Raw genomic sequence first — 23632 nt, forward strand, 5'->3', positions numbered from 1 at the left:
CATAACGATGAGGCACTGTTATTTACTGTAATCCTTTATTGGCTTTACTAAAGAAGCTGAGTAATTCCCCTTCATCCATTTCAGCTCCTGCCTCATGCTTTCTTCATATACTCAGGAAGCCCTCTCTTCATTCCTTCTGTTTTCCCCCATAGATCCCCAACATCTTTAAATGAAAGAGGGGCCAGCCCTCTGTCCCCAGGTTGTGAGCCGAAAGTAGCTGAATGTTGGTCCTCAGCAGTCTGTAGAGGCAGCTCTCAGACCCCCTCTGTGTCCATCCACCAGAAAGAGATGGAGGGCTACAGAAAACAGGTGCCTGGGCTCACTTCAGGCTCCTCCCAATCCTACCCACGCAAACAGCTCTCCTGCCTTTGTCGGCCAAACAAGCAGCCTGCTGAGGGAAAGCTGATTTCTAATCTGATTTGACCAAAATCAACTTTTCTAGAGAGGAGAAGTCCTCAGAGTCTAAGGCTTCGGAGAGGGAACAAGGTTCTTATAAATGACTTCAGAGCACAATCCAGCTTTTCTCATCACTGCTAAACTCCTTAATGCAAATTGTTTGCTGTACCTGCTGTGTCAAAGCACAGTAAGTTTAGGCACAAAGACTCCCTGTTCTTTAAGTATCTTAACCTTTCCTGAGGCAGAAAACCCAACCAAAAGCTGTAGCTGGCAGTTAGTCTGAAAAATTTTTACAGTTTTACTCAACAGTGTGATTATCCACCACAAAGTATATGCAGAAAAAGGGTAGATGTTAATTCTCATTTCTTTTCTTCATGATGATAGAAAGGTTGTCACTTCTTTTTAAAGTGAAATAGATGGTTTATATAAAATCTGTACTTTCCTTCTACACTTGGATAAGAACCACACACACATGAAAGATGCTAGGTTTATTCCCCCCACGAATGGTCAACTGAATTGACCATGCTGATTAGCACATTTGAACACTGGATGGCTTTACTTTGTCACTGCACGAAGTACAAACTAGTGACATGTGAAAGCTGTCCTATATCTGTTTTGAAAATACGGCCTTCCCAATTTTAATAAGCTTATGCTTAGCACAGCTCCACTTGAAACAATGCTGTGCAGTGGCATTTCCGTTGGCCAAGTTGGTCTGAATAGACCTGTGGGAAAATCTGAACACTAAACCACAAAGCAATATAAAATTGGCTATTTTCTAGGTCCTACACAGAAAGGAAACAAGTTGGCTTTTTCCACTAGATCCCTTGCCTAATTGTGAAACAAAGGCTGTTCTCTGGGCTCTGGTGGATCAGTTCGTGGGTTGCAAACTTTGGGGAGTCTGTAACTGAATGTTCTGCCTTCCTTTCTCCATGTCTTATAAAACTATTCAGTAAAGAGAAGATGGTTAACATGCAGGCTCTGTGCTGTACACTCAGTGATGATAAACATACATGCATGCACACCCACCCTGCCCCCACCAGCAGGAGAGAGGGGAGAAGAGGGAGGAGAGCTAAAAGAAAGTGACGGGATCAAATTAAGCTTGATTGCTAAGTTAGCTAACAAGACATAAAGGAATAGTCTCCTATATGCATTCAATGTATGACCAGGCTATAGTCTAACCCCAGTGTAAGATGCAATTCTCCTTAAGATGACATAAAACCAATGTCCAGTAGAATGAGTTTGATCATGGTTCCCTGAGGCCCCAATAGGACATACTGACTTGGACAGATACAGCAGATGGCCAAGTTTTTCACTACAACCTTTCAAAGAACAGTGATGATATGAGTCTGATGAAACAAGCTTCAAACTCAGGTACAACATGCATTTATAATTATATAGCAAACAGTTGTGCTTACAAACACCTTAGAGATGAGTGTCAGATGTCTTCATATACATTAGCTCCCTTGTCATAATAACATTAATAATAACTTTTTAAAAGGTTATTAAGGTTATGGAGGCTAATCATTAAGACAAAATGGTAGAAGCTTTGCAAGAAACACTCTACAATTTCCTACCCGTTCGTTTATTTTTTAATGACAATTAACAAAGCACTTGCTATATCCCAGGCATGATTATGCATGCTTTATAAATTTCAGCTTATGACAAATATGAGAAAAAAAATAAGGTGGCATCTCAGCTCATACTGCCATGAAACAAAATACCATAAATTGGGTGGTTTAAATAACAGACATTTATTTCTCACAATTCTGGAGGCTAGGAAGTCCAAGATCAGACAGCCAACTGATTTGGTTTCTCAGCAAGAGCCCTGCCTGGCTTGCAGATGGCGACTGTGTCCTCATAAGGCAGAGTGGGGAAGCAAGTTCTCTGCTCTCTCTTCTAAGGGCACTAAACCCATCAAGAGGGTCCCACCCTCATGATTTCATCTAAATCTAATTAACTTCCAAAGGCCCCATCACAGTCACATTGGGCATTAGAGATTCAACATATGAATTTTTTTTGGGTGAGGGATACAAATTAGTCCATAACAGGTAGGTCATATTACATTCATTTTACAGAGGAGTAAACTGAGGCACAAATAGGCAAGTAACTTGCCCAATGACACACAGCAAGTAATAGGCCTCAGAGCCTAGATTCAAACCTAAGATTCTGTCTTCTTAATACTACATTGTATTATTTCTCATGGTGAGAGAGTTGAGAGTTATGTTTGAGTCATGACGGTTTGAATGCCCAGACATCTGTATTTAGACTATCCTTGTGTTTCATTCTCTTGTCTTGGTCAGTGGCTCTCAAATGGTGATGCCCATAAGTAATGCTCTTTCCATATTATAAAGACTATTGACAGTAACTGGCCCTAAGTTATTTATAGCCAATATGCTTACTTTAGAACCACATTTATGTGGCTAATACATTCAATGTAAATGGAAAATGTAATGAATGAAATGTAAAAGCACAGTTTGCATTTTGTTTATTGTCTGATGGTGCCTTTGGAAACGAGTAAACTGATATTCTTTAGGAAAGGGCATGAACAAGTTCCAGGCCCGGAAGTATCATTTAGAGTGTGTTAGACAAGGCACTTCATCCCACAGGCTTAAAGACTTGATTTAAGCCCTCTATGGGTCTCATTTATCCCAGTTAACTGTGTAAACAGTCTATTTTTAACCCATGGAAATAGAGATCTCTCCACTTTACCAGAATGTGTAGATGGACCCAAGAAGAAGCAGTTTGCCTAGGCATAGCTCTTTGCACCCACCATGACTGATAGCTTCGTTTAACATAGCAGTGTTGGGTTTGCAGTATGATCTCTGTTGAGAAGAGGCTGAGGACCAACACAAAAGAATGTATAATCAATGAACAAAACCAAATCTTGTTTTGCTATATGTTATAAAGAATAGTCTATTATTTCATGTTACTAGGTGGGTAAAGGAACTGGTTACACTGATGGTTGCCATGGAAACGCACTGCTCCAACTGGTCCCACATTACAATAGTAACTAGTGATGTCAAGTCTGGGAATATCAAGCAAAGGACTTGGCTTTACTAACTGGTAGAAGTCTGTGCGTCAGCATCTGAGACCAATAGAGATGTTCATAGTCATGTTTATGTGATTCAAAATGAGAGAGAATTGTCATTGTTATGACAAGTATACAAGGCCAAGTGGGCAGAGTGATGCCAGTAATACATTCATTGCTGTGCTCGTTTCACTTAATGTTCACATGAATTGGTTAATTAATCCTTTTATACTTATGCCTTGTTTAGGCCTGTCTCCAGTGTAACTTACATGTTCATAGACCTGACTGAGAATATTGATCCACAAACAATGGTTCATGGGACCTAATCTGCTCTATTTCGAGATTTAAAGAGATAAAGTTAAGGGTGTTTCCACCTTTTTGTAGATTTGATAACCTGAATTACTTAATACTCAAGATCAAAATTACTTTAGATTCTGGGACTCTTTCTTTGTGTAGTCTTCTTGCCAGGTAAACTATAGCTAGCCTAACTTAAGATACTGTACACAGGTAAAAGTAAGAAAACTGCATTTTAAAATATTCTTTGAGTTTTTTTGCTAATTTGGATTTACTTGGTGGTTAAAAATCAGTAAAGTTTTAGGTCATACTATTAAATGAAACTTTAAAAAGTTAATTTGCTGGAGAGCAACATTTGGCTAGTTTTCTCTTCTCTGCTTAAGAGAATCCGAGTATAAATTAAGTAGACTGAATATTGGGCGATTATGACATGACCACTAATTATTTGACAGAGTAGATCCAAGCACCAAATGTCCATTAAATGGCCAACCAATTATTTAAGAGTAGGGAGAAGCTAGCCAATTACAAATAAAATACTTGATTCCAAATATCTTCAGCACAGTAACACTTGAAATACCTTCTGTCGTCTACCTTTCAGTCTTTCACATTCTCTTTCTCTCCTTTTGCTCCATTATCTTTTATTCTCTTTTATTTCCTTACTTATTTTTTGAAAAGATTATGAAGTCAATTTTCTATTCCACCAGAATAACAATGTCATTCACTTTGAGCTGGTCAGAAAATATAACTTCCTGTGTGTCCTTCCAAATGCAAAGCCCTTAGTGTCTGTTTTGAGATTTGACAGGAGAAGCCTCTCTTCTCCAGATTATTGAACTGCAGTGAAAGCTTGTCTCAGTCCAAATTCTGCCACACCATACCTCCAAATACACGAGTGGCAGAGAGAACTGGATCCAGGCTCTGGAGTCAGCCAGCCAGGGTTCAAATCCCAGCTCTGCTCATTTACTAGCTGTGTAACTTTTGGCGGTTCACTTAACCTCTTTCAGACTCTGTTTCCTAGGCTATAAATTGGGTGATGATCATACCTACCTCAAGAGTGTGGATGCAAAGATAAAGGAGTTGTTGCTATATGGAAAGCTTCAGACAATGTCAGGTACACAGTGTGCATTCAATAAATGCTGGCCGTGTCTGTAAGAGGCCCTCTGGCTTGGAGGCTCCCAGCTCAGAGTCCTGAGCCAGCTGTCAGGATTCAAAGTCCAGCTCTGCCTCTCAAAATAGCCATGGACCTTAGGCAAGTTACTTATTAGGTCAAACCATATGAACTTTCTGAGATCATTTTTGACCTACAAAAATGGCAACCTAATACGTACGTAATATTCTCCATGCCTCAGTTTCCTCACCCATTAAAATAGAGACAATAATCCTACCTCACAGGATTGTTATGGGGAGTAGATGAGTGAGCATTCAAAAAACACGTGGGACAATGCCTATTATACAGAATGCTATTTAAATATTTGCTATTATTATTTTTATTACCCTCACATCTCATTACTGCTTGACACAAACTTTTCCCAAGAATAGTCTGCCTTATAATCCCTCTTTTTGCCACTGTCAGTCAGTCTTTCTATCTTGCCTGCAATGCCCCTTTCCTCTTTCAAAGCTTGGTCTGAACTCATCTGATTGACCCACCCACTCCATTTCCTCCATTTCTATGATGTCTCTTGGTGTTTGTTTCCTGACTAAGGACAAGATATTTCGTTAGCTGACAGTGGTTCCCATGTTGTCTTGTCTTCTTCATGCACTGATCCTGGAGTGTGAGGGTCCAGGGAGAACATGACATTTCTCATGCTTTAATTGTGTCTTTTCATGTGATGATTATTTTATATCTTTAGAGAAATTAACTTATGTTTAAATGTGGGACCTCTAATGTCTTCCTATTTTTTTTAAAAGAGATTAAATAAAAAATTATTCAAGTTTCTTTTTTAGAAAAGTTGCAAAGATAGTACACAGAATTTACTTTAATTCAGTCTTCCTTAATGCTGAAGTCCTATAAAACTATTGCACATTTGCTGAAGTGAAGACATTTACATTGCTTCATTACTATTAACTAAACTCCAGACTTGATTAAATATTTCATCAGTTTTCCACTAATGTCCTTTTCCTCTTTGAGGATCCCATCTAGGATGCTTCACTGCATCTGGTCATCATGTCTCCTTAGTCTCCTCTGGTTTGTGACAGTTTCTCAGCCTTCCTTGTTTTTCACGATCTTGGCAGTTTTGAGGAGTACTGGTCAGGCATTTTGTAGAATATTACTTAATTTGAGTCTGTCTAATTTTTTCCCCTCACAAATAGACCAGGGTTATGGAATTTGGGGAAGAAAACCACAAAGGTCAAATGTCTGTCTCATCATTGAGGGTAAATGAAACCCACATGAATTCTCACTGATGACGTCAAACTTGATACTTCCCTGGGTTAACAAAATACACTTTTAACATAGAATTTTCTACATGTTAAAGTTACCAAGAGACTATCCAAAGATAGTAAATAGCTAATTCCTAGAATCACAGCATTTTGGAGCACTGGACATGCCTGTTCAGTTGTTCTCAATCTTAGCAGGCCCAACAGCATTCATAATAAATATTTTCTGCTGTGTCCTTTACTGTTCTGAAATAAAATTTCTAGATGGTACAATTTACCCATATGCATAATCACAGAAAAATCAATATAATGTCCTAATTTTAAAATAAAGGGGAAATAAAAGGAAAGTGATTTATAGTAAAATAATAAATATTTCTATATGTGAATGCTCAGGTCTGACTATTCCACAAGCTACGGTGAAGGGGTCAGATGCTTACACCTATGTGAAGAACTCCACTGATGAGACAGACACAAACACAGACTGATAGAAGACCCAAGTATAGTGGGCAGCACTGTCACTGGCAAGTTGATTTACTAAAAGGGTGAACAACCCCTGGGAAAGATCCAAAGCAAACAAAATACCACTGCTATCAATTTTCATGGTGGTTTCATTCCTGGAAAAATTTACTTCGTATTAAAACCATGCAAAAATATTGTATCTTTATAAAATGGAGCTAGACTCCAGTAATCATAACCAGGTTTTTCACCTACATGAATGCCTGCTGGCACACTGGCAAGCTGAGTGGGACAGAGAACAGTGCTTGATTGTGGGGGTGTTCTGTGCATTGCAGGACACAGGCTCTCCCTGAATCCCACCTACTAGATGCCAGTGATGCCCCTCAATCAGGGAGGGCAAACAAAAACACTCCTCAACTTTCAAGATAAGATTTCCCAAATGTGGAGGCCACGTTGCCCCAGTCACAACCACCACTGGTCAAGTTTAAGTCCAATCTCTTCAATCCACAGCTAGGAGCTGGGTTCAGGTCCACATAGCCAGCACAAGAGGGCAAAACTGAGCCTGGAATTCATGTTTACCAGGTCCTAATCTGTATGATCTAGTACTTGTTGAGCCCTCAACAGTACCCATGGTAACCGCTGGTTTGATGTTGATTGATCACATCATGCAGTTCACATCACATACACACACATATCACTCCCTCCACGACTACCACCATCATTATTACACCTCAATTCCTGCATCAAACCCGACATAGATTTCCCACTAAATGTAGGAGCAAATTCGTATCGTTACATTAGCCTAGGAGGCCCTGTACCACTTGACCCTCATTTGCCCTTCAGCTTTTTTCAAACTCTTTTTTCCCTTGCATGCTGGTCTTCTCTCAGGACTAACTGGCAAGAGTTACCTCCTTCCTACCTCAGGGCCTTGACACAGACTACTCCCCCTCCCTGGGTTCATCTCTTTCTCGTTGCCCCTGGCAAACTCCTACTTATTCTGCATAGCTTATCTCAAAAAGTCACTTCCTCAGAAAACCTTTCCCTGAGTCTCCTTGTTCCATGTTCTCATTGCACTTCTATTTCTTGAACACACACTTATCAGAGCTTATGATTAAGTATTTTTGTGATTCTGTGTTTGACATCTGATGCCCCCACTAGGTTGTTAGCTCCCAGGAGGCAAGAGCTCACAGGTTTTACTCATTACTGTGCTCTCAGCACCCACAGGAGTGTCTGAAACAGAGTAGGTTCTAATATTTGCTGAATCCATGAATAGATGAAAAGTTGCATTAGCTGCCTGGAATGACTTTCAGGTTGGCTAGAAGGCAGATACAGTAAGGCAAGCAAGATCATGGCTTTTCATGATGGTCAGTAGCAATAGAACTTTGGTTCTATTTTGCTGTAGAGAGAGGCATGCTATTTGAAACAGCTTGTTTTGGCTTAACTGTTTCAATATGCTTGGTTTTAAAAGAATACAGCGGAATAGAGGTTGGAAGGCACCTTGCTGTTTGGATGACTCAAGGCTCCTGTACATATTTGGAGCTGGCTTCCCTGCTGGAAGGGACAGGAGGCTCAAGCAATAGCTTTGCAAACTTCGGCTTTAAGGGCCTCAACCCTACAAGCATCCCCACTTCATCCTTCCTGTTTACTACCAATAACATCTAATCCCCGAATAGTCCTTGGTACGGTGCCTTTTAATGTGCAAATTTTGTTTCATTCTTTCCCAAACTTTCAGTCCTTTGGGTATCACTTTCATTAATTTGGCACATCTGCACATCACCAGGGCTATTACTTATTAATGTTTTTCTTTGAACACATCATACCATGACATTGATGCAGATTTTTGCTTCTTCATAAACACAAATATGCATGAACTCCTGTATTTCTTGGGCTTATTATATTCATTGGGGAAGGACTACTCTTTCTCTTAAGAGTTCCTGTGGGGGAGAGCACACCAAGGCAGACCTCCTACTGTCCTTAATTTGTTAAGAATACCTAAGCACAGAGAGGTTAACTAACTTGCTCAAGGTCACAGTTATCAGAGGTGACAGAGCTGGGATTCCGAATTTCTGGTTCCTGGTTCTGTCCAGGGCTGTCCCTGCCACACTAACTCAAACTGTGCTTAACTGAGTTCTACATGTACACCAGGCCCTCTGTAAATGTGAACTGCGGTGAGACTAATGATCACTCCTCAAAGCAAAGTTTTCTGTAAGATCTGTTTTTCCCTGAGTATGTTATATCCAGTGCATGTTGCTGGTATCTTGGGGCTAATACATTTTAGCTGTCTCTTCTCAATTTGTAATTTTCTGACCCATCAGCTCTCACTTACAAATGCTACATTCTTGTTTCCATTGGTGGGATGTTCACGGCTTTGATGGTGGATGCTATTCTGACATACTCAGAGAGACAGGTAAGTCTCCTCTTTGTAGGTACACTGTGTTTTTCTTGTGGGTGTCTAATTCACCCATCATGGGTATTTCTGAGAGTATCCAAATTATCACCATCCCAGTGCCATAGGAACCTGTCAGTGAGGCCACAGGATGGCTCCAAAAGTAGAGGTAGCTCCCTTCCTGATTCTGGAGGACCCTGCCTTCTGGAAGATTCCCTACCCTCCTGACTATCAGCATACAGTGGTGTGCTGTTTCCTGAATGATTAGAGTTGCTGATCTGTTCTTAAATCCAGTCCCTAACTTAGAACTAAGTCACACATTTGAATCCAGGAATTCCACCACGACATGTTACACCAACTTGAGCTGCTTTATTTTATTTGTTTTTAATAGAGGTGCTGGGAATTGAACTCAGGACCTCAAGAATGCTAAGCATGCGCTCTACCACTGAGCTATCCCCAGCCCCAACTTGAGTTGCATTAGATCTTAAACTTCAGTCACACTGGCATTCTTTCTGATCCTAGTTAAAACACATCTAAAGCCTTCCTACCACATGGCTTTTGTCCTCGCTGTTCCCTCTGGAATGTTCTTTCCCCAGTTCTTGCCACACCTGTTTTCATTATTCATATTTTCAATACAATCTCTCTCCAAGGTCTTTCCCTGATCCCCTAATGTAAAACTGTACCCCCACTCCTCACCCCAATGACTCCCTAGCCTACTATTTGGATTTTTTCTCTCAATGGAATCTATTACTACCCCAAACTCTCTCTTTTATTTATTTACGAATTGTCTATCTCCCTCCTGCCCCGAGCAGGCTGTATCTCCCAATTATGGAAAAGATGAGGCCTCTCTCATGTACCAGTTTCTCTCTGGTGCCAAGCAGGGCACTTGACAAGTAGTCACTAAGCAACGAAATGCATGACTGTGGTCCAGTCACTGCAGTGAAGTGTAAGGTAGAAAGGAGGTCTGTGGAATCAGATGGAAGCAGCCTTCTGTTATAATGGCGAAATAAGAGCACCAACTTCAGGGCTAGATAGGCCTGGGTTCCAATTCTGCCTCTGCCACCCTGGCTGTGTGGGGTAAAGAAGTTATTTAATCTCTGCTCTTTATGTCCACTGACAGTACATCAGTATTAAGCGGGGTGCAGTATAACCTGTGTCTGGTCTGGGGCCAGCCACTGTAATAGTATCTCAGCAAATGTTAATTGACTTCCCTTCACCTAGAAACATCAGAAGAAACCCATGAAACTCATGACACAGCCTCTGTAGCACACCTGACAGTTAATAAAGAACTCAGGAATCCTTATATTTAGTACAATCTGCTTAAGTGCAACTGCCGTACATTTTTCAAAAAGCAGTGACATTTTCAACACTTGGTTATTTTATGTAGACTTCTGAAAGGGCATATCATCTTGAATTCACTGAAAAGAATCTAGTCTTTTAGTGCACGACCTGCTTGATGGCAGTGTCCCCCACCCTGTACATTCAATTACTGGCTATATAATAGAGCCGCATGCGCCATAGACGGTGCCTCTGGTGGTTGAACACAATGTTCCTCAGGTGGCACCAGCAACTTTGAAGTACTTGTCAGCAACTGGCTTTCCTGGAACAGTTCTGTAACCATTCAGTTCACAGGAGCATTTTGCTTCTAAAGCCCTTGTTCAGAATATTAAAAAGGGTACGCCACAGACTCCATTCCTTTGCTTCAAGGACTGTGATTTTTGTAAAGCTGGATCCTGTGGTCTACTCAGGAGAGCCCCTGGCTCTAGCAAATGTTTCAAAATGGTTTTGAATTTGGCCCAGTGGTATTAAGTTGGTCAGTAACTAGGACTATGGAGTCTGATCACGGGGAGTGTGGTTCTCCTTCCTGATTCATCCCAGATGACGAGCTGGACTGACTGACCTGGACAATTCCACGGGACCTCTAAGGTCGCTCAAGCCACTTTCTCTGGCAACACAGGATGATGCTTTCCTATTTAAAAAAAATCACTGTCATCTCTCAGATACAAACTTGGGAAGGGAAGAGTTGAAGTTTGCTAGACTTTACCTGGATTAGCCAAATCTTTGATGAATTCTGAAAGGTAAGTTAAGGCTTCTGGGTTCTCCTCATTTTTTTATTGCAATGGTATCTAGATTTATTCTATTCAAAACTGGTGCCTGAGAGCAGGAGATGGGACCTATTGGTGTTTGCCAAAAGTGGCTTGTCACGTTGACCATTCTGACACGATAATTGCATGATGTCCTAACTTGGTCTTTGGTCAGAAGGTCAGATGAGTGAGCAGAGCAGAGAAAGATGTGAAATTCTGTCAGGGATGGCGGATAGGGGCCTGGAACACCTTGTTCCTGGCTTCAGACTGTGAGGATTTAGGATCTTTTCAGATCTGTCCCTTAGGACTTTGCAGATGTTGATGGCAACTACCTTGTGCCATTTTTCTTTGAGAAGCAACATAAGATGTTGAATTTTGGATTCTAATAGACCAGGTTTTCTCAGCCTCAGCACTACTCACATTTTGGGCTGGACAATTCTTTGCTTGGGGGGTTGTCCTGTGCATAGGACGTGTGGTAGCATCCCTGGCCTCTACCACTAGATGCCAGTGGCATCTTTCAAGCTGTAACAAACAAAAATATTTCTAAGCAGTGCCAAATGTCCCCTGGGGGTGGAGGGTGGCACAAAACTGCCCCTGGTTGAGAACCAGTGAGACAGACCTAACTGTGGGAGATTCAAGAAAACTCATCTTTGAGGGTATTCCAGCTCTTGCTGGCTGTCCTGGGGGGTTTTAGACCTTTGAGTTTCCTGGAAATAGATTTTTTTGAAATATATTTTTAATGGTCCTGAAGATAAACAAAGGATGACCTTAAGGGAAAGGTAAGAGAGGGGTGTACCTGAATGCCCTTAACTGCTCTCCTCTGTTCCTTCCTCTCTTTGGCACCTGCTAGTCTCCTAGCAGGGAGGGGTGAGGTGGAGAGGAGGGGAAACCTGGCTGAACTGGAGAAGCTGGGGTTGGGAACTCTAGCACTTGCAGGCCGAACTGGGGGACACTGAGGTTTTTAGAACTTCAAGTAATCCTGATATCTATATTCAGGCATCAGCAATTTACTGCAGACAGCATAGAAGATGGTTTTTGGAGGCAAGCTGGGCATCTGCCAGGGCCCTTGGCAGAACTGCAATGTAGGCATAGCTGTTTTGCCACCACCTCTCTGAACTTCCCCACACGCGTCTCACTTCCCCTGCCTTCCGGGCACGCAGTTGCCTCATGATGCCCTCTGGCTGCTCAAAGTCTGCCTCACCCACTGCAGCCATCTGCTTCGATACCTGCCCCCATTTCTTTTTCCTTCCCTGAATGCTGATCTCAGCTATTTTGGGGGAAGGGGTTAAGATTAAAGATTCAAATATTTCACACTAAGGGGAGAAGAGTCAGTAGGTTCAACCTATGCAGGGAATGTTGTGACTCTTGGAAGCCTGCTACTTCTCTTTTAGAAGACATTTTGGAACAGAGGACGTATCTATGACTTACCTAGTTTCCCTGAAATGAGCACCATGGTTGTATGTTTTCCAGCTACAATATCCCCACCTGGCAATTACCACCTGCGAATTTCATAAACTAGAGCCTTAACTTAGAAAGGGGTTCCACACAAGGTGAGCTGTTCATTTCCCATAAGAAAAGATCTTAATTCCTCAGTCTGGCATACAAAGCCTTTACTATCTACCTTTCTAATCTCGTTTTCATTCATTCACACGAATATGATGGACAAGACGGACACAGACCTGGCCTTCACCTTCCTAAAATGCATGTATAGTCCAGTGGGGGATACACGTAGGAAACACAGTATGATACCATGTGTTAACCCAGGGGAGGTAAAGGGGGTTCAGGAACACTTTACAGGGGGGACTCACCCCAAATTGGCCGGTCCAGGGAGGAAGTCTCACATCTCTGCTGTCTCCACAAGCTGACACCTGGCACTGCTTGTCACCTCTCTCTAGCTTTGTGCATGATGGTCCCTCTGTCTAGAATGCCCTCTTGTGATCTGTATGGGAAACTCTTAATATCCTTTATGATCCATCTTAACTTTTACCTCCAGGAGAATTTCTCACCACCTATCCCTGAATAAAAGTGTGTTCTTTCCTTTGAATTAAGTCCTTACACATCCCCTCTATGGAAATACATATCATATGGATTTGCAATGATATGTTTACTTGTCAATCATTTCCATTAAACTTTTTTTCAAAGCCAAGGAAGTTAACATATGTCTTTTTAATCCCCAGCTCCTAGCAAAGTGCCTGGCAGACTGAATAGATGGACCCATTCAAACTAGAATCTGGAAAATGTGACAGCAGAATATCTACTTTTTTTCTTGTCGTATTACATTGTGAGACATATCATATATACAGAAGAGCCCATAAAACATTTATGTCCAGTGTAAAATGAAAACCTGTGTAAATATAACCCAGGTGGAGAAATAGCCCCCTCTATTTTTAACTCATCAGTGGAAGCCATCTTCTTAAGCTGAGTATATCACTGCGACGAGGACTCAAAATTCTACCTCTGACCTGAAATTACTGGGATCTTCTGCTGAGCATGCTCTCATCTTGAACCTCAGGCCTGATATTAGAGATACCAAATATCTGGCTGAATGCCAAGCAATTCAAACATCACCTGCCAGACATGGTTTGAAATTTGGCAGCAGGAAACTGTTTGCTCCACCGGATAGTCTCTTGTAAAAGATCTCGAGCACCTAACTCCCCCATCCCTATTGAGGCTGCAGGCTTATTTGGACTCTGTCATATCTGAGAAAAAAATGAATAACGTGAATCTTGCTGGAATTGTCTATTAACAGTTAACCTGGGTGGAGATGAGTCTATTTTTTTGGTTGCTGTTAATACAGATCAGTTAAAATCTTGCCATGTTATCAGAAGGGATGTACTCTGCTCTGCTTTGAGTGGAAATCAGCCATCTGCCTCATTGCATTTGGTCAGAACACTGTGCCTGTGGAAAGGCCAGCACTTACAGGATGCATGGCAATCACCTCCTGTGTGGCACAGCGTGGAGCCAGCAGGGCTCTCTGCTTGGGTCTCCTCCAGTCCCAGTGCTGGGCTCACCCAACTCTCTCTTCCTTCCTCAGCTGCCTTCAACAACATGGGTCTACCTTCCCTCCCTCCCTCCTCTCCCTCTCTTCCTTATAGCTGTCCAACATTTAATCTCTAGAGGTACATAGTCTAGAATGATGACTTGTTCAATAAATATTTCTTGAACCTGGTTGTAATTCTCTTCTTGAATACAGATTCAGCTAAATTACAGGAAATTATCAACTCTGGGATCCTACTGGAGTTCACTTTTCTCTGTGTGTGTGAAGAATGAATCCATGATCATCACTACATTCAACTTAATCCAATTTTTAAATTCCTCTATAACAAACTGAACATTTTTCACCCTCTGTATTGAAATCTTTCAAATTCCTTTACATGTAGTCATTGAAATCTTTTTTTTTTTTGAACGTGTAAAGCAGGTAACAACCCTACTCTCTTTTCATTCCTTACTTCAAAAGACTTATTTCACACACCAACTATTTTCTGAGTACCTACTATGTGCCAGACACAGTTTGAGATGCTGAAGTTACAGCAGGGAACAAGGCACATGTGTTCCCTGCCCTCACAGAGCTGGCATTCTAAAGGAATTTATTTTCCAGAAATGAGTTGTCCAATAGGGTAACCATTAGCAACATGCAGCTATTTAAATTAAAACTTAATTAAAATTAATGAAATTAAAAATTCACATTCTCATTGACACTGGCCATATCGCAAAGGCTCACTAGTCACATGTGACCAGAAGCTATGGTATTGGACAGTACAGATCTAGATCAGTTCCATCATCACAGAAGAATCTATTGGACAGGGCTATTCTATAAGAATTTGGCAGACCTACCACCATTCTGAGAGTTCAAGAAATCCCTGTAGCAATACTGTGAGATGATTTATTATGACACAGATCATGATTCTTTCATAGAGTTTACATCTATCATGCCTGGTGCCAATAAGTTTATTTTTATTTGGGGCACCCTGTTTTTACTTACAAGATGGTTAAATCAGTGTGGCAGGATAGCACTTTGAAATACTCATTTTTCCTGCTTGTCTTTCCAGCAGGTATTGCTCTATCAGGGAAGGAGGAGTTGCAAGGCAGAACCCAGGAACAGCCTTTGAGTTTCTGGCTGCTTGTGTGGCCCAAATGTACAAGCTCTCAGGACTTCCAAGCATTTGTAGAAGGGGCAATAGAAAGCAGAATTTGGGGAACAGATGAAAGTGTGTTGGCAGGAACAAGACTGGAGGGGAGAGGAGAGAAATCTGTGTCTGTGCACACGCGTGAGGGTGTTTAAGAGTGAACGCCAGCTTCCATGTGCTCTGTAGGCTCAGACTGCATGGTTTTCCTGGCAGTTCTTTTAGGGGTAGCAGGGCCCCAGAGGGAGAAAGTGTCTGGGATTTGACACTGTGGGGAGACCCTCCATTAGTCAACTAGACTTGTAGGATCACATTGATGGGGATAATGGACATATTAGCAGCAAAATGTGCAGACAGATGACTCAAAACTATAGCCTGCTCCCATCCCTAACATTAATCCACCTCAGGGAACGTAAAGAGGGGTGAGCCTGAGGTCGTGATTTCCCCCCAGCACTGGCAGGGGTGGGGTGTTTAAAATAGATATAAGTGGAATTAAAATAAAAAATAAAGTTGATTTTCTGGTAGGATTTGCATTTGTGGTCTGGGAGCCATACCCACTTCTCAGGCACTGAAGCAATCTGTCCCCAGTACAGTCTGGGAAACTTGAGCAATGACTACTCTGTCTGTCTGTGAGACCTAGAGATTGTGAGCCTCATCTGGCCTTCTATGCTACTACTAGGGCTCTGGTCTCCAGCTGCCTCGAAACTCTGGAAAAGTTATTTCCACAATTCTTTTCTTACCTATTATCCTCTATTTGTGCAATGACAACTCCTCTGGTGAACTATGCTGCCTTATGCTACTGTCCTCACATGATGTTGGGCTTTCTGCCCACTTAATTTTCCCATAATTTCTCCCTTTCCCCAGAGCCTTCTAGAATACCCTCAACACTGAACACAAACTTCTCTGCTTTCTTACACTTGTAAGCACAATGTCCCATTTTCTTGCTTTAGCTAAAACCCATTTTGCAGGAAGACACCTCCTTCCTATAACCTTCTAGGGTAGAAACTGTCATTCTTGTTCATCCACCACTGTGGTTCCCGTAAGTAACATCTACATTCTTCTTGATACTCCGCATCTTTTCAACCACTGCTTTTCACTCTTGTGCAAAAAGTCCTTTCTCCTTTGAGTTTCAGGTCACCCTGATCAAAGTCTTCCTGTCCGCTCCCTCTCTTGTCATTAGTATGGACACTTCAGTATCTGTACTGACAAACAGAGAAGAACCTAGCTTCATGATGCTTGACCTCAGTTCCAGCATCTCCCAGAACTCATTCTTACAGCCATCCCTGGACTTATTACCCTAAATTGTTCCACCTCATTTCTGAATGCCAATTTACCATTCTCTGACCACAAAATCTCATCATCACCACTCTCAGGATCCTTGGTTCTCAATGCACTTGGTGCTCAGGCTAGAATTCTAGGCCCTTGACTATTCTTTCCCCTCTGAGGTAGTAATCAACATTATACCTTTATTTTCTTCACCTTCCATCTTAGAATTCATATTGCATAATTTTAAGAATCCTTGCAAGCATCTTCCAAATCCCTAGTCCCCTTTCTTTCTGCCGAAATGGCATAGCAAAGCTTCAGGCTTGAATTAACCCAACTGTTTGTTTTTCCTGATCTGGGCTGCTGAGTCTCAGCTGAGAAAACTGACAACCTAACTATGCAAAGAGGTGGCCTTAAGCAATTCTTTGATATGTAGTGAGTCAGTGACTTTCCTGAGGGGTGATTACAAAACGTTACTCCTTTTTTCAAAGACTCAATTCGTTGACACCTGCCACACACATATAACACTCCTCTCCTTTTCCCCTAGTAAATGCTTTGCCTTGCTGCTCATTTACTCTTAAGTCACTGTAATTGATTTTTGCACTCCCCACTGAAATGAAAATTCTCTGGAGAAAGTCATCAGTGACTTCCTAAAGGTCTAATTAAATGGACTCTTTTAAATATTCACCTAGTTGGAGTTTCTCTTTGATACTATTGACACCTCCATTCTCAGTGTTCTGCTCTGGCCTTCTCCTCTCTCTCTACTTGTGCTCCCTGGAGAGCTCACCCACTCCCATGGCTTTGACTGATGTTTATATTCTTGATCCCCAAATCTGTATTTCCAGTCCAGCTCTTTCTACTTAGATCCAGAATGCTATATATAAAAGAGTCTTTTTCATAATTTTTCTGGAATTCCCATGGAAACTTCAAATTCCAACTGAGTAAGTCCCCTTCCCCCCATAGTTCCTCCTACCAGGGTCTCTATCACACTAAATGACAGCACCTTTTAGACTGAGCCAGAAATCTTGGAACTTCAACTCCTCCATGTTAAAGCCTCATCCACTTCCTGCACTACCACCTTCTGCACCATCTGACATCGGTCTAGTCCTTCTGATTTACCTTCCTAGAGTCTCCTGCTGCCTATCTTCTCCATCCCAATTGCTACTGCTTTAGCTAAGGTCCTCTCACCTCCCATCTCTAACCCTTTTATGGACCGTTTACATTCTGCTTAATAGCTCCAACTACCAGATCACAGTACTACCCTGAGCACGCAGTGTGACTCCTCTAAGATCTGTCCTCCTGTGTCTCTCTTCAGACCCGTCTGTCCTGCTTCCTGCCTCCTGACTCTCACTCTCATCACCCTGCAGTCAGCCATATTAAACTACCTGCCGTGCCTGGAACTTTCCATGCTAAGTCTCAGTTTGGAATGCAATTCTCTTCCTTCACACCCCCCTGTTCCCATCTGCCTAGCAAATAGCTACTTATATTTCAGGGCCCAGCTCAGCCTTACCATTCTCCATCTTCTGTGTCCCCCTACTCTCACCCCAGGAAGAAATGACTACTTTCTTTCTGGGGCTCCATCTCCATGTATACCTATATGTAGATATAGATATATTGTCCATGTCAGTTTGCCTCTCCTGGACTGTAAAGTCCTTGAAGACAATGTCTCTGTCATGTGCATTTCTGTACCTTAATGTCCAACTCATAGTAGAAACAAAATAAATATTTGATGAATGAAGAATGAACTAATTAAAAATGGAGCCTAACCTGTGAGCAAAGGCTAAAACGAGTACGATGACAGTGGAACAAATGTTGGTCACAATAGTGTACTGAATCATCACAAAGGCTTGTAGATGGGTAGCTCTGCTATTTGTAAGACTGGTAAGTCTCAGTCTGTACCAGTGAACAAGGCGGGTGGGTATTCTCTAGAGTGTAATCTGACTTTCAGGGACAGAAAATTGGGGTGGGGCCTCACACTGACATGCTTCCTTAGCAATCTGTGAAAACAAAGCCCAGCAAAACAATTCCCCCCTTTCCCAAAAGTTGGCACTGGCTCAAGTTTTTCTTTTCCAAAATACTTTCTTTGGTCAGGCAGCACTCCCCGCTCTATAGCTGTTAGGCATTAGTGTGCTCTGAATTCATTAGAGAAGGTCGGTCCTGAATACCAAACAGATGTAGAGCCCTGAGTTTCCAGAACGGGAGTCGAAGGATTGAAATGCACAACAGCCATCTTCTCTGTTCTTACTGTTCTAAGCTTCACCATAGCAGGCGTGTTTTAGAGACTGGCCTTAAACTATCCTAATTTCTACACCTGAAGTGAGCAACAAATCATTTGAGACAGAAAAGTTATATAGAAAAGTGTTTCAGTTTTACACACACATGCATGCACCTCGTTTCCTGACAAAAACAACACTTTAAATCCAATCAAAATCAAAGAGACAAGATGCGTACAAAAGAACAGGACATTTTTTTTTTAAACAGCAAAACTTTAGTACTAAGTAAATGAGCAAAAATAAACCAGACAATGACAACAAAAACCACTTACTCCAGATAACCTATTAATTTCAGATGGAAGGGCTCCAGGCAACAAGAGGAAAAAAAAATGTGACCCATGCATTAAGTAGACTGGATAACTAATTTAAGGTGAGTAGAAATGGCCAAATAAGTTGTCATGCTAGAAAGTAAGTTTTGGACATCCTGCTTTCATGTCACTAAACAAACTTGTGAAAATGCTCAGAGAGACAGAAAGAAGGACTGAATTTAGATGGTGATTTAATGCATTCAAGAGCATGACTCATCTTTCCCCTGCCCTGGTACAGCCTGGGGAATCTGTATATACGGCATGCAACACAAGGATGCCCATAAATAAAGGGAAGTCTCATTCATCCAGAGACTCAAAGAAGCCAGAGACATCCCATTTTTTTTCTGCCAACAAAGGCGTACTTCCAACCTTTGGTGTACCTCACACACCAAAACATAAAACCAGATTTTTCAGCTGGAGAGAATCCATCTAATTTTAGCTTTTCCCAGGCCTTGGCATGAATATGCTGGAAATTTATTCTGCTGCTCCTCTTTCCTTAGGTGGCCTTTTCCCCCCGGCTCCAGTGGGATCCTGACCAGCTCTCAGAAGCCACACAACATGGTTCACCTTAATGAGATGCCCAAAAGGATGTGAACATTCGGTAGCAATGCTTTAAGCAACCCAGAGCCCAACTACCCTCATGGTAGCCCACAGATTGGGTCTTAGAGAGCTAGTATATAAACATAAAAACCTGAGATGATTTTGGGTTATTTGAAAAAAACAAAAGGCAGAAACCCACCAGTCAGACAACAACAGCAAGTTCAATTTCCATCAGTTAATCAGAGTGTTAATCAAAATGTCTAGACAGAGCAGATCATCACTGTCCCTTCCTGAATTTCATTACCTGCTGTTTCCAAACACGTTGTTGAACTCACTTCTGAAACCAAAGCAAACGTTTTAGCCTCTACAGATAATTGAGATTAAGGCTCGACTATTGTTTGCGTTAATCCAACCTGGTTTAGAGGTGAAGTACCTAAGTCACTTTGTGACTTTACATTCTTTTTTCTTTTTTCCCTCTTGCTTTTAGTGTTTAAGCACATTTGGAAAGAAACCATATAAGTCTCATTCTAGCTTTTTTGGCCTTATTGATAGTCTTGGGTTTAGGATAAACTATAAGGAAAAAGTGGAACGTATATGAAAAATACGTAGTTGGGTAACTTTGCCTCCCAGAAGTGAGGGCATTAAAGCTGTCCTCCCTTCTGAGGTGTGAGATGTTAATAACCCACCCCATGGGCCCCATTATATAGCCATGTATACGTTCATCCAAATTAAGAAAGAATATTTCTGCAAACATGAAAGGGGTTCAGCAATTTTGCAATTGAAAACAAAGAATTAGATATGGAGCACGTGCATTACGTTAGAAATGAGCCGCTCTGAGGTGTGTGAGAATGAGCAGCACTGGGAGAGGCCCACACAGGGCACACCCACAGGATGGGGCTGGTAGACCCCGGGCAGGGCTGTGGGTCCAGGTGGATATGAGATCCAATTCAGCCTGAACACATGCTTCACAAACCAACCTGGACACGGCACAGAAAAGAGGCAAGACACCGTAGGGCAGCATAAATGATTTGTACCTTTCTCAAATAGCTTGGTACTTGGGTCTCCCGGGCAGTTCTGAGTGATTGGTTGGGGGAGAGGGGGTGTCACCCAGTTCCTCTTGGGCTCACCTGATACCATGACATGAAAATAGAGTCATTTAAAGGACAGGGATGTTCAATGACTTTGGCCACATGTAATGACAGATTTGGGGGCAGCCTTCTAGACCCATTTGAGAAAGGACAAATACTCTTTAGCACTCGAGACAGAAAACTGGCTGATTTAGCTTAGAACAGTGGCTACCATTGCAGCCAATTTCAGAATGTCAAAAAGGAAGGTAAGTGTTTGGGGGAAGGGCGACATGAAGGTTGCATCCATCCAAGGCTGGGTTGGTTCATATTGGGATATGGGGTAGAAATTTATCCTTACACATGTAGAACACCAAAAATCTAATTAACAATGTCAAAAATCTATTTTCATACTTCACTCACACAAAACATCACTCTTTCATCCCCGGGGATTTTTCAAGTTCTAAACTACAATCAGCCCTTCTTTCAAAATAACAATAATAGATCCTCTTATTCAGCCAGATGGTGGTGTCTGTTGCACTAGGCTGGGTTCATAGTACAACATCAATAAATGGCCACTTGTAGAGGGACAGACAGGATGCCATTCATAAACACACCTACACCTCTCTCCTTCTCCCATCCTAAAATATCCCATTGTCAAGACACCATGGGGGCTTAATCTCATTTGGGGGAAGAAAGGAAAACTAGAAAAGGTAAAACAATGCAAATGGAAAAGCAATTTCTTCGGGAAAAATAATTAAATTTTTAAAAAAAAATTTAATCTCTGAAGGGAATGATCACAGGTGGGCTTTTTAAAGTGTTGTTTTGCCCTTAGGGACCATTTGAAAGAAGGAATTCAACAGTTTTTCCCAGTCCTTGAAAACCTGTCTTGGTGAAAGCTGCACATTGTCAACCAGAGACATTACAACTGGGAGATGGAGTTAGAATTCTTGCTGAGTGAGTTGGCTGAGTCTTATGAAATGAGTATTTGTTCCAATTACGTGTTCCAAAAAATAGATAACTCATTTTGAGAAGGAAAGAGTATTGGCTCAAAATTCATCAGGGAAGGGAAAAAGACATGCCAGTGTGTTCCATGGCCAGTGTGCACATGCTTTTCACAGGCCTGGGGGACTCACACTTTTTGGTGCTTTGTCATTTTCCTGATCTCAGTCCTACCTGGGACTGGCAGGGGTTGGGGCGGATGCTGACTAGTCTTTGCTCCTGCTCTTAATAAGCTATACTACCTGGTTATATAACCCTAATCCATCTCCACAGTCCAGGGCTCAGATGACTGGCCTGTCAGCAAAAAGTGTTAGAAAAATGTTAATTCAACAATGTTGGAAGGATGTTATTTCTAGAGCTAAACTCCTCAGGGAAAATGAGAAATCGTTGCTCCTGGGATTCAACTCCTCCACACTGACAGAGATTTCTTTCCTGATGTTTTCTTCCCAAATAATTTCCCAATGCCTGGGGTGCCCTGACATTTGGTCCAAATAAAATGCTGGAACAGACTCCTAGGATACAACTATCTTCAAACTCTACACAAGAGGGGTGTTTATTATAGAGAATCAGCATCCATTAGGGCATGAAACATTGGGGGCCTGCTGGCACTCGCTCCTCACGCTGAATCACTTCATGATATAGACACTATTTCTTTTCTGGCTTTACAGCAACTCAGTTTATAACCTAAGGCATTTTCCATACTTCCAGGCAACAAACACTAGCTTCTTTTGCGTCTCAATAGCACATAATTTAAGACAGTGGGAAAAAGAGCTGGAGAATAGTTTCCAGTGCAAGGAAAACACCATGCAGATGTTTGCCCTCACTCCTGAATTCTGATGGCAAAACTGAGAATTGTTTATTTGTTCTGAAGTCAAACCCAAGGAATTTATTTGTTAAAGGCTGGGGGCTGGGGTAGGGGTGGGAAGTAGTGACATAATATATTCCTAATACTGAAATATTCAACACATGGACCTAGGATTTTGAACCCCCAAAGAATTTATATCTTTCTAAATGGCTGATTTCTTGATCAAATTTGGCGTACAGGATGTCACAGAAAGGACATACCCGGATAAACACCTGTGGACTATTTTGCTAAAACTGTACATTCACCTTTTGTAATTGGTTTTTCTCCTCCAAGATAGCAAGCTAGGAATCAGTCCTCTATCTTGAGCCATTTATTGAGAACAAACAAATGAAATTGGAAAAGACATGACTCAATTGAAGTTAAATACCTGACTTTGGTGTATGAGAATCATAAACTTGCTTACGGTCTATCTGGTCCGCAAACACCTCCCCATAAATCATCCAATAGGGCATGTAGAAGATGTTCTTGGCCAATTTCCATGATGGCTCCTCATTGGGAAAGAGAATGGCTTGCCTGGCGACCCCAAAACTCATCAGCACCACCAGCATAATGATGACAAAGTACATCATGTCTATCATCTGGAAGGGTGGGGAAGCAGAGGAAGAAACAAAAGAAAACCAGAATGACTGAGTGTTTCTAAGACGCTGACATTGATGGAAACCTCTGAAGGAGGTTCACTTTCAAGACCACTAATAAGGGATGTTGAGATTATGAGCTGTGTTCAGGTAAGAGAACACTTGGTCTGCTGAAGGAAGTGTCTGCAGAATCTTATCAGTAACTCAAAAATCATGCACATGCATAATGGAACCCCTTCATTTCCAATTGTTTTCTGTGGGACCAAGTCAAGATGAGGCATGGGAGTCATATAACACAGAAGGTCGAGTCTCTGTATGAATGCAGTACTAACTTTTTCTCTGCTCCTGCGAAAAGCGAAAGTCCTCCTTGGGTCTCTTTCTTCTTAACAAAATTGGAACTGGGATATTTGAACTATTTCAAGAACTATGCAATGCTGTAAATTCCCTTAATTGTGAAATGCTAATGGAGAGCAGAAAAGCACAAGGAAATAATCATTTGTAAACAAAGCTAGGACAACCCAAATATCCATCTTATACCATCTTACTCTTGCCTCATTGTATGGTATTCTACCACAAACCAGGCTCTCAGAGAACCACTTTC

The 23632-nt window shown here is 41.7% G+C and overlaps 1 protein-coding gene across 1 annotated transcript in view; it reads right to left on the reverse strand.

The window, feature by feature from the left end:
* The window catches only part of TRPM3 (transient receptor potential cation channel subfamily M member 3), a 724277-nt gene that overhangs the window by 33802 nt on the left and 666843 nt on the right, over positions 1–23632 (reverse strand). The window contains exon 23 of the mRNA XM_064490266.1: positions 22860–23034. Coding sequence (XP_064346336.1) covers positions 22860–23034 — 175 coding nt within the window. The remainder of the gene's footprint in view (positions 1–22859; positions 23035–23632) is intronic.

This window comes from Camelus dromedarius, chromosome 10 (genome assembly GCF_036321535.1).
Source record: "Camelus dromedarius isolate mCamDro1 chromosome 10, mCamDro1.pat, whole genome shotgun sequence".
NCBI lineage: Eukaryota > Metazoa > Chordata > Mammalia > Artiodactyla > Camelidae > Camelus > Camelus dromedarius.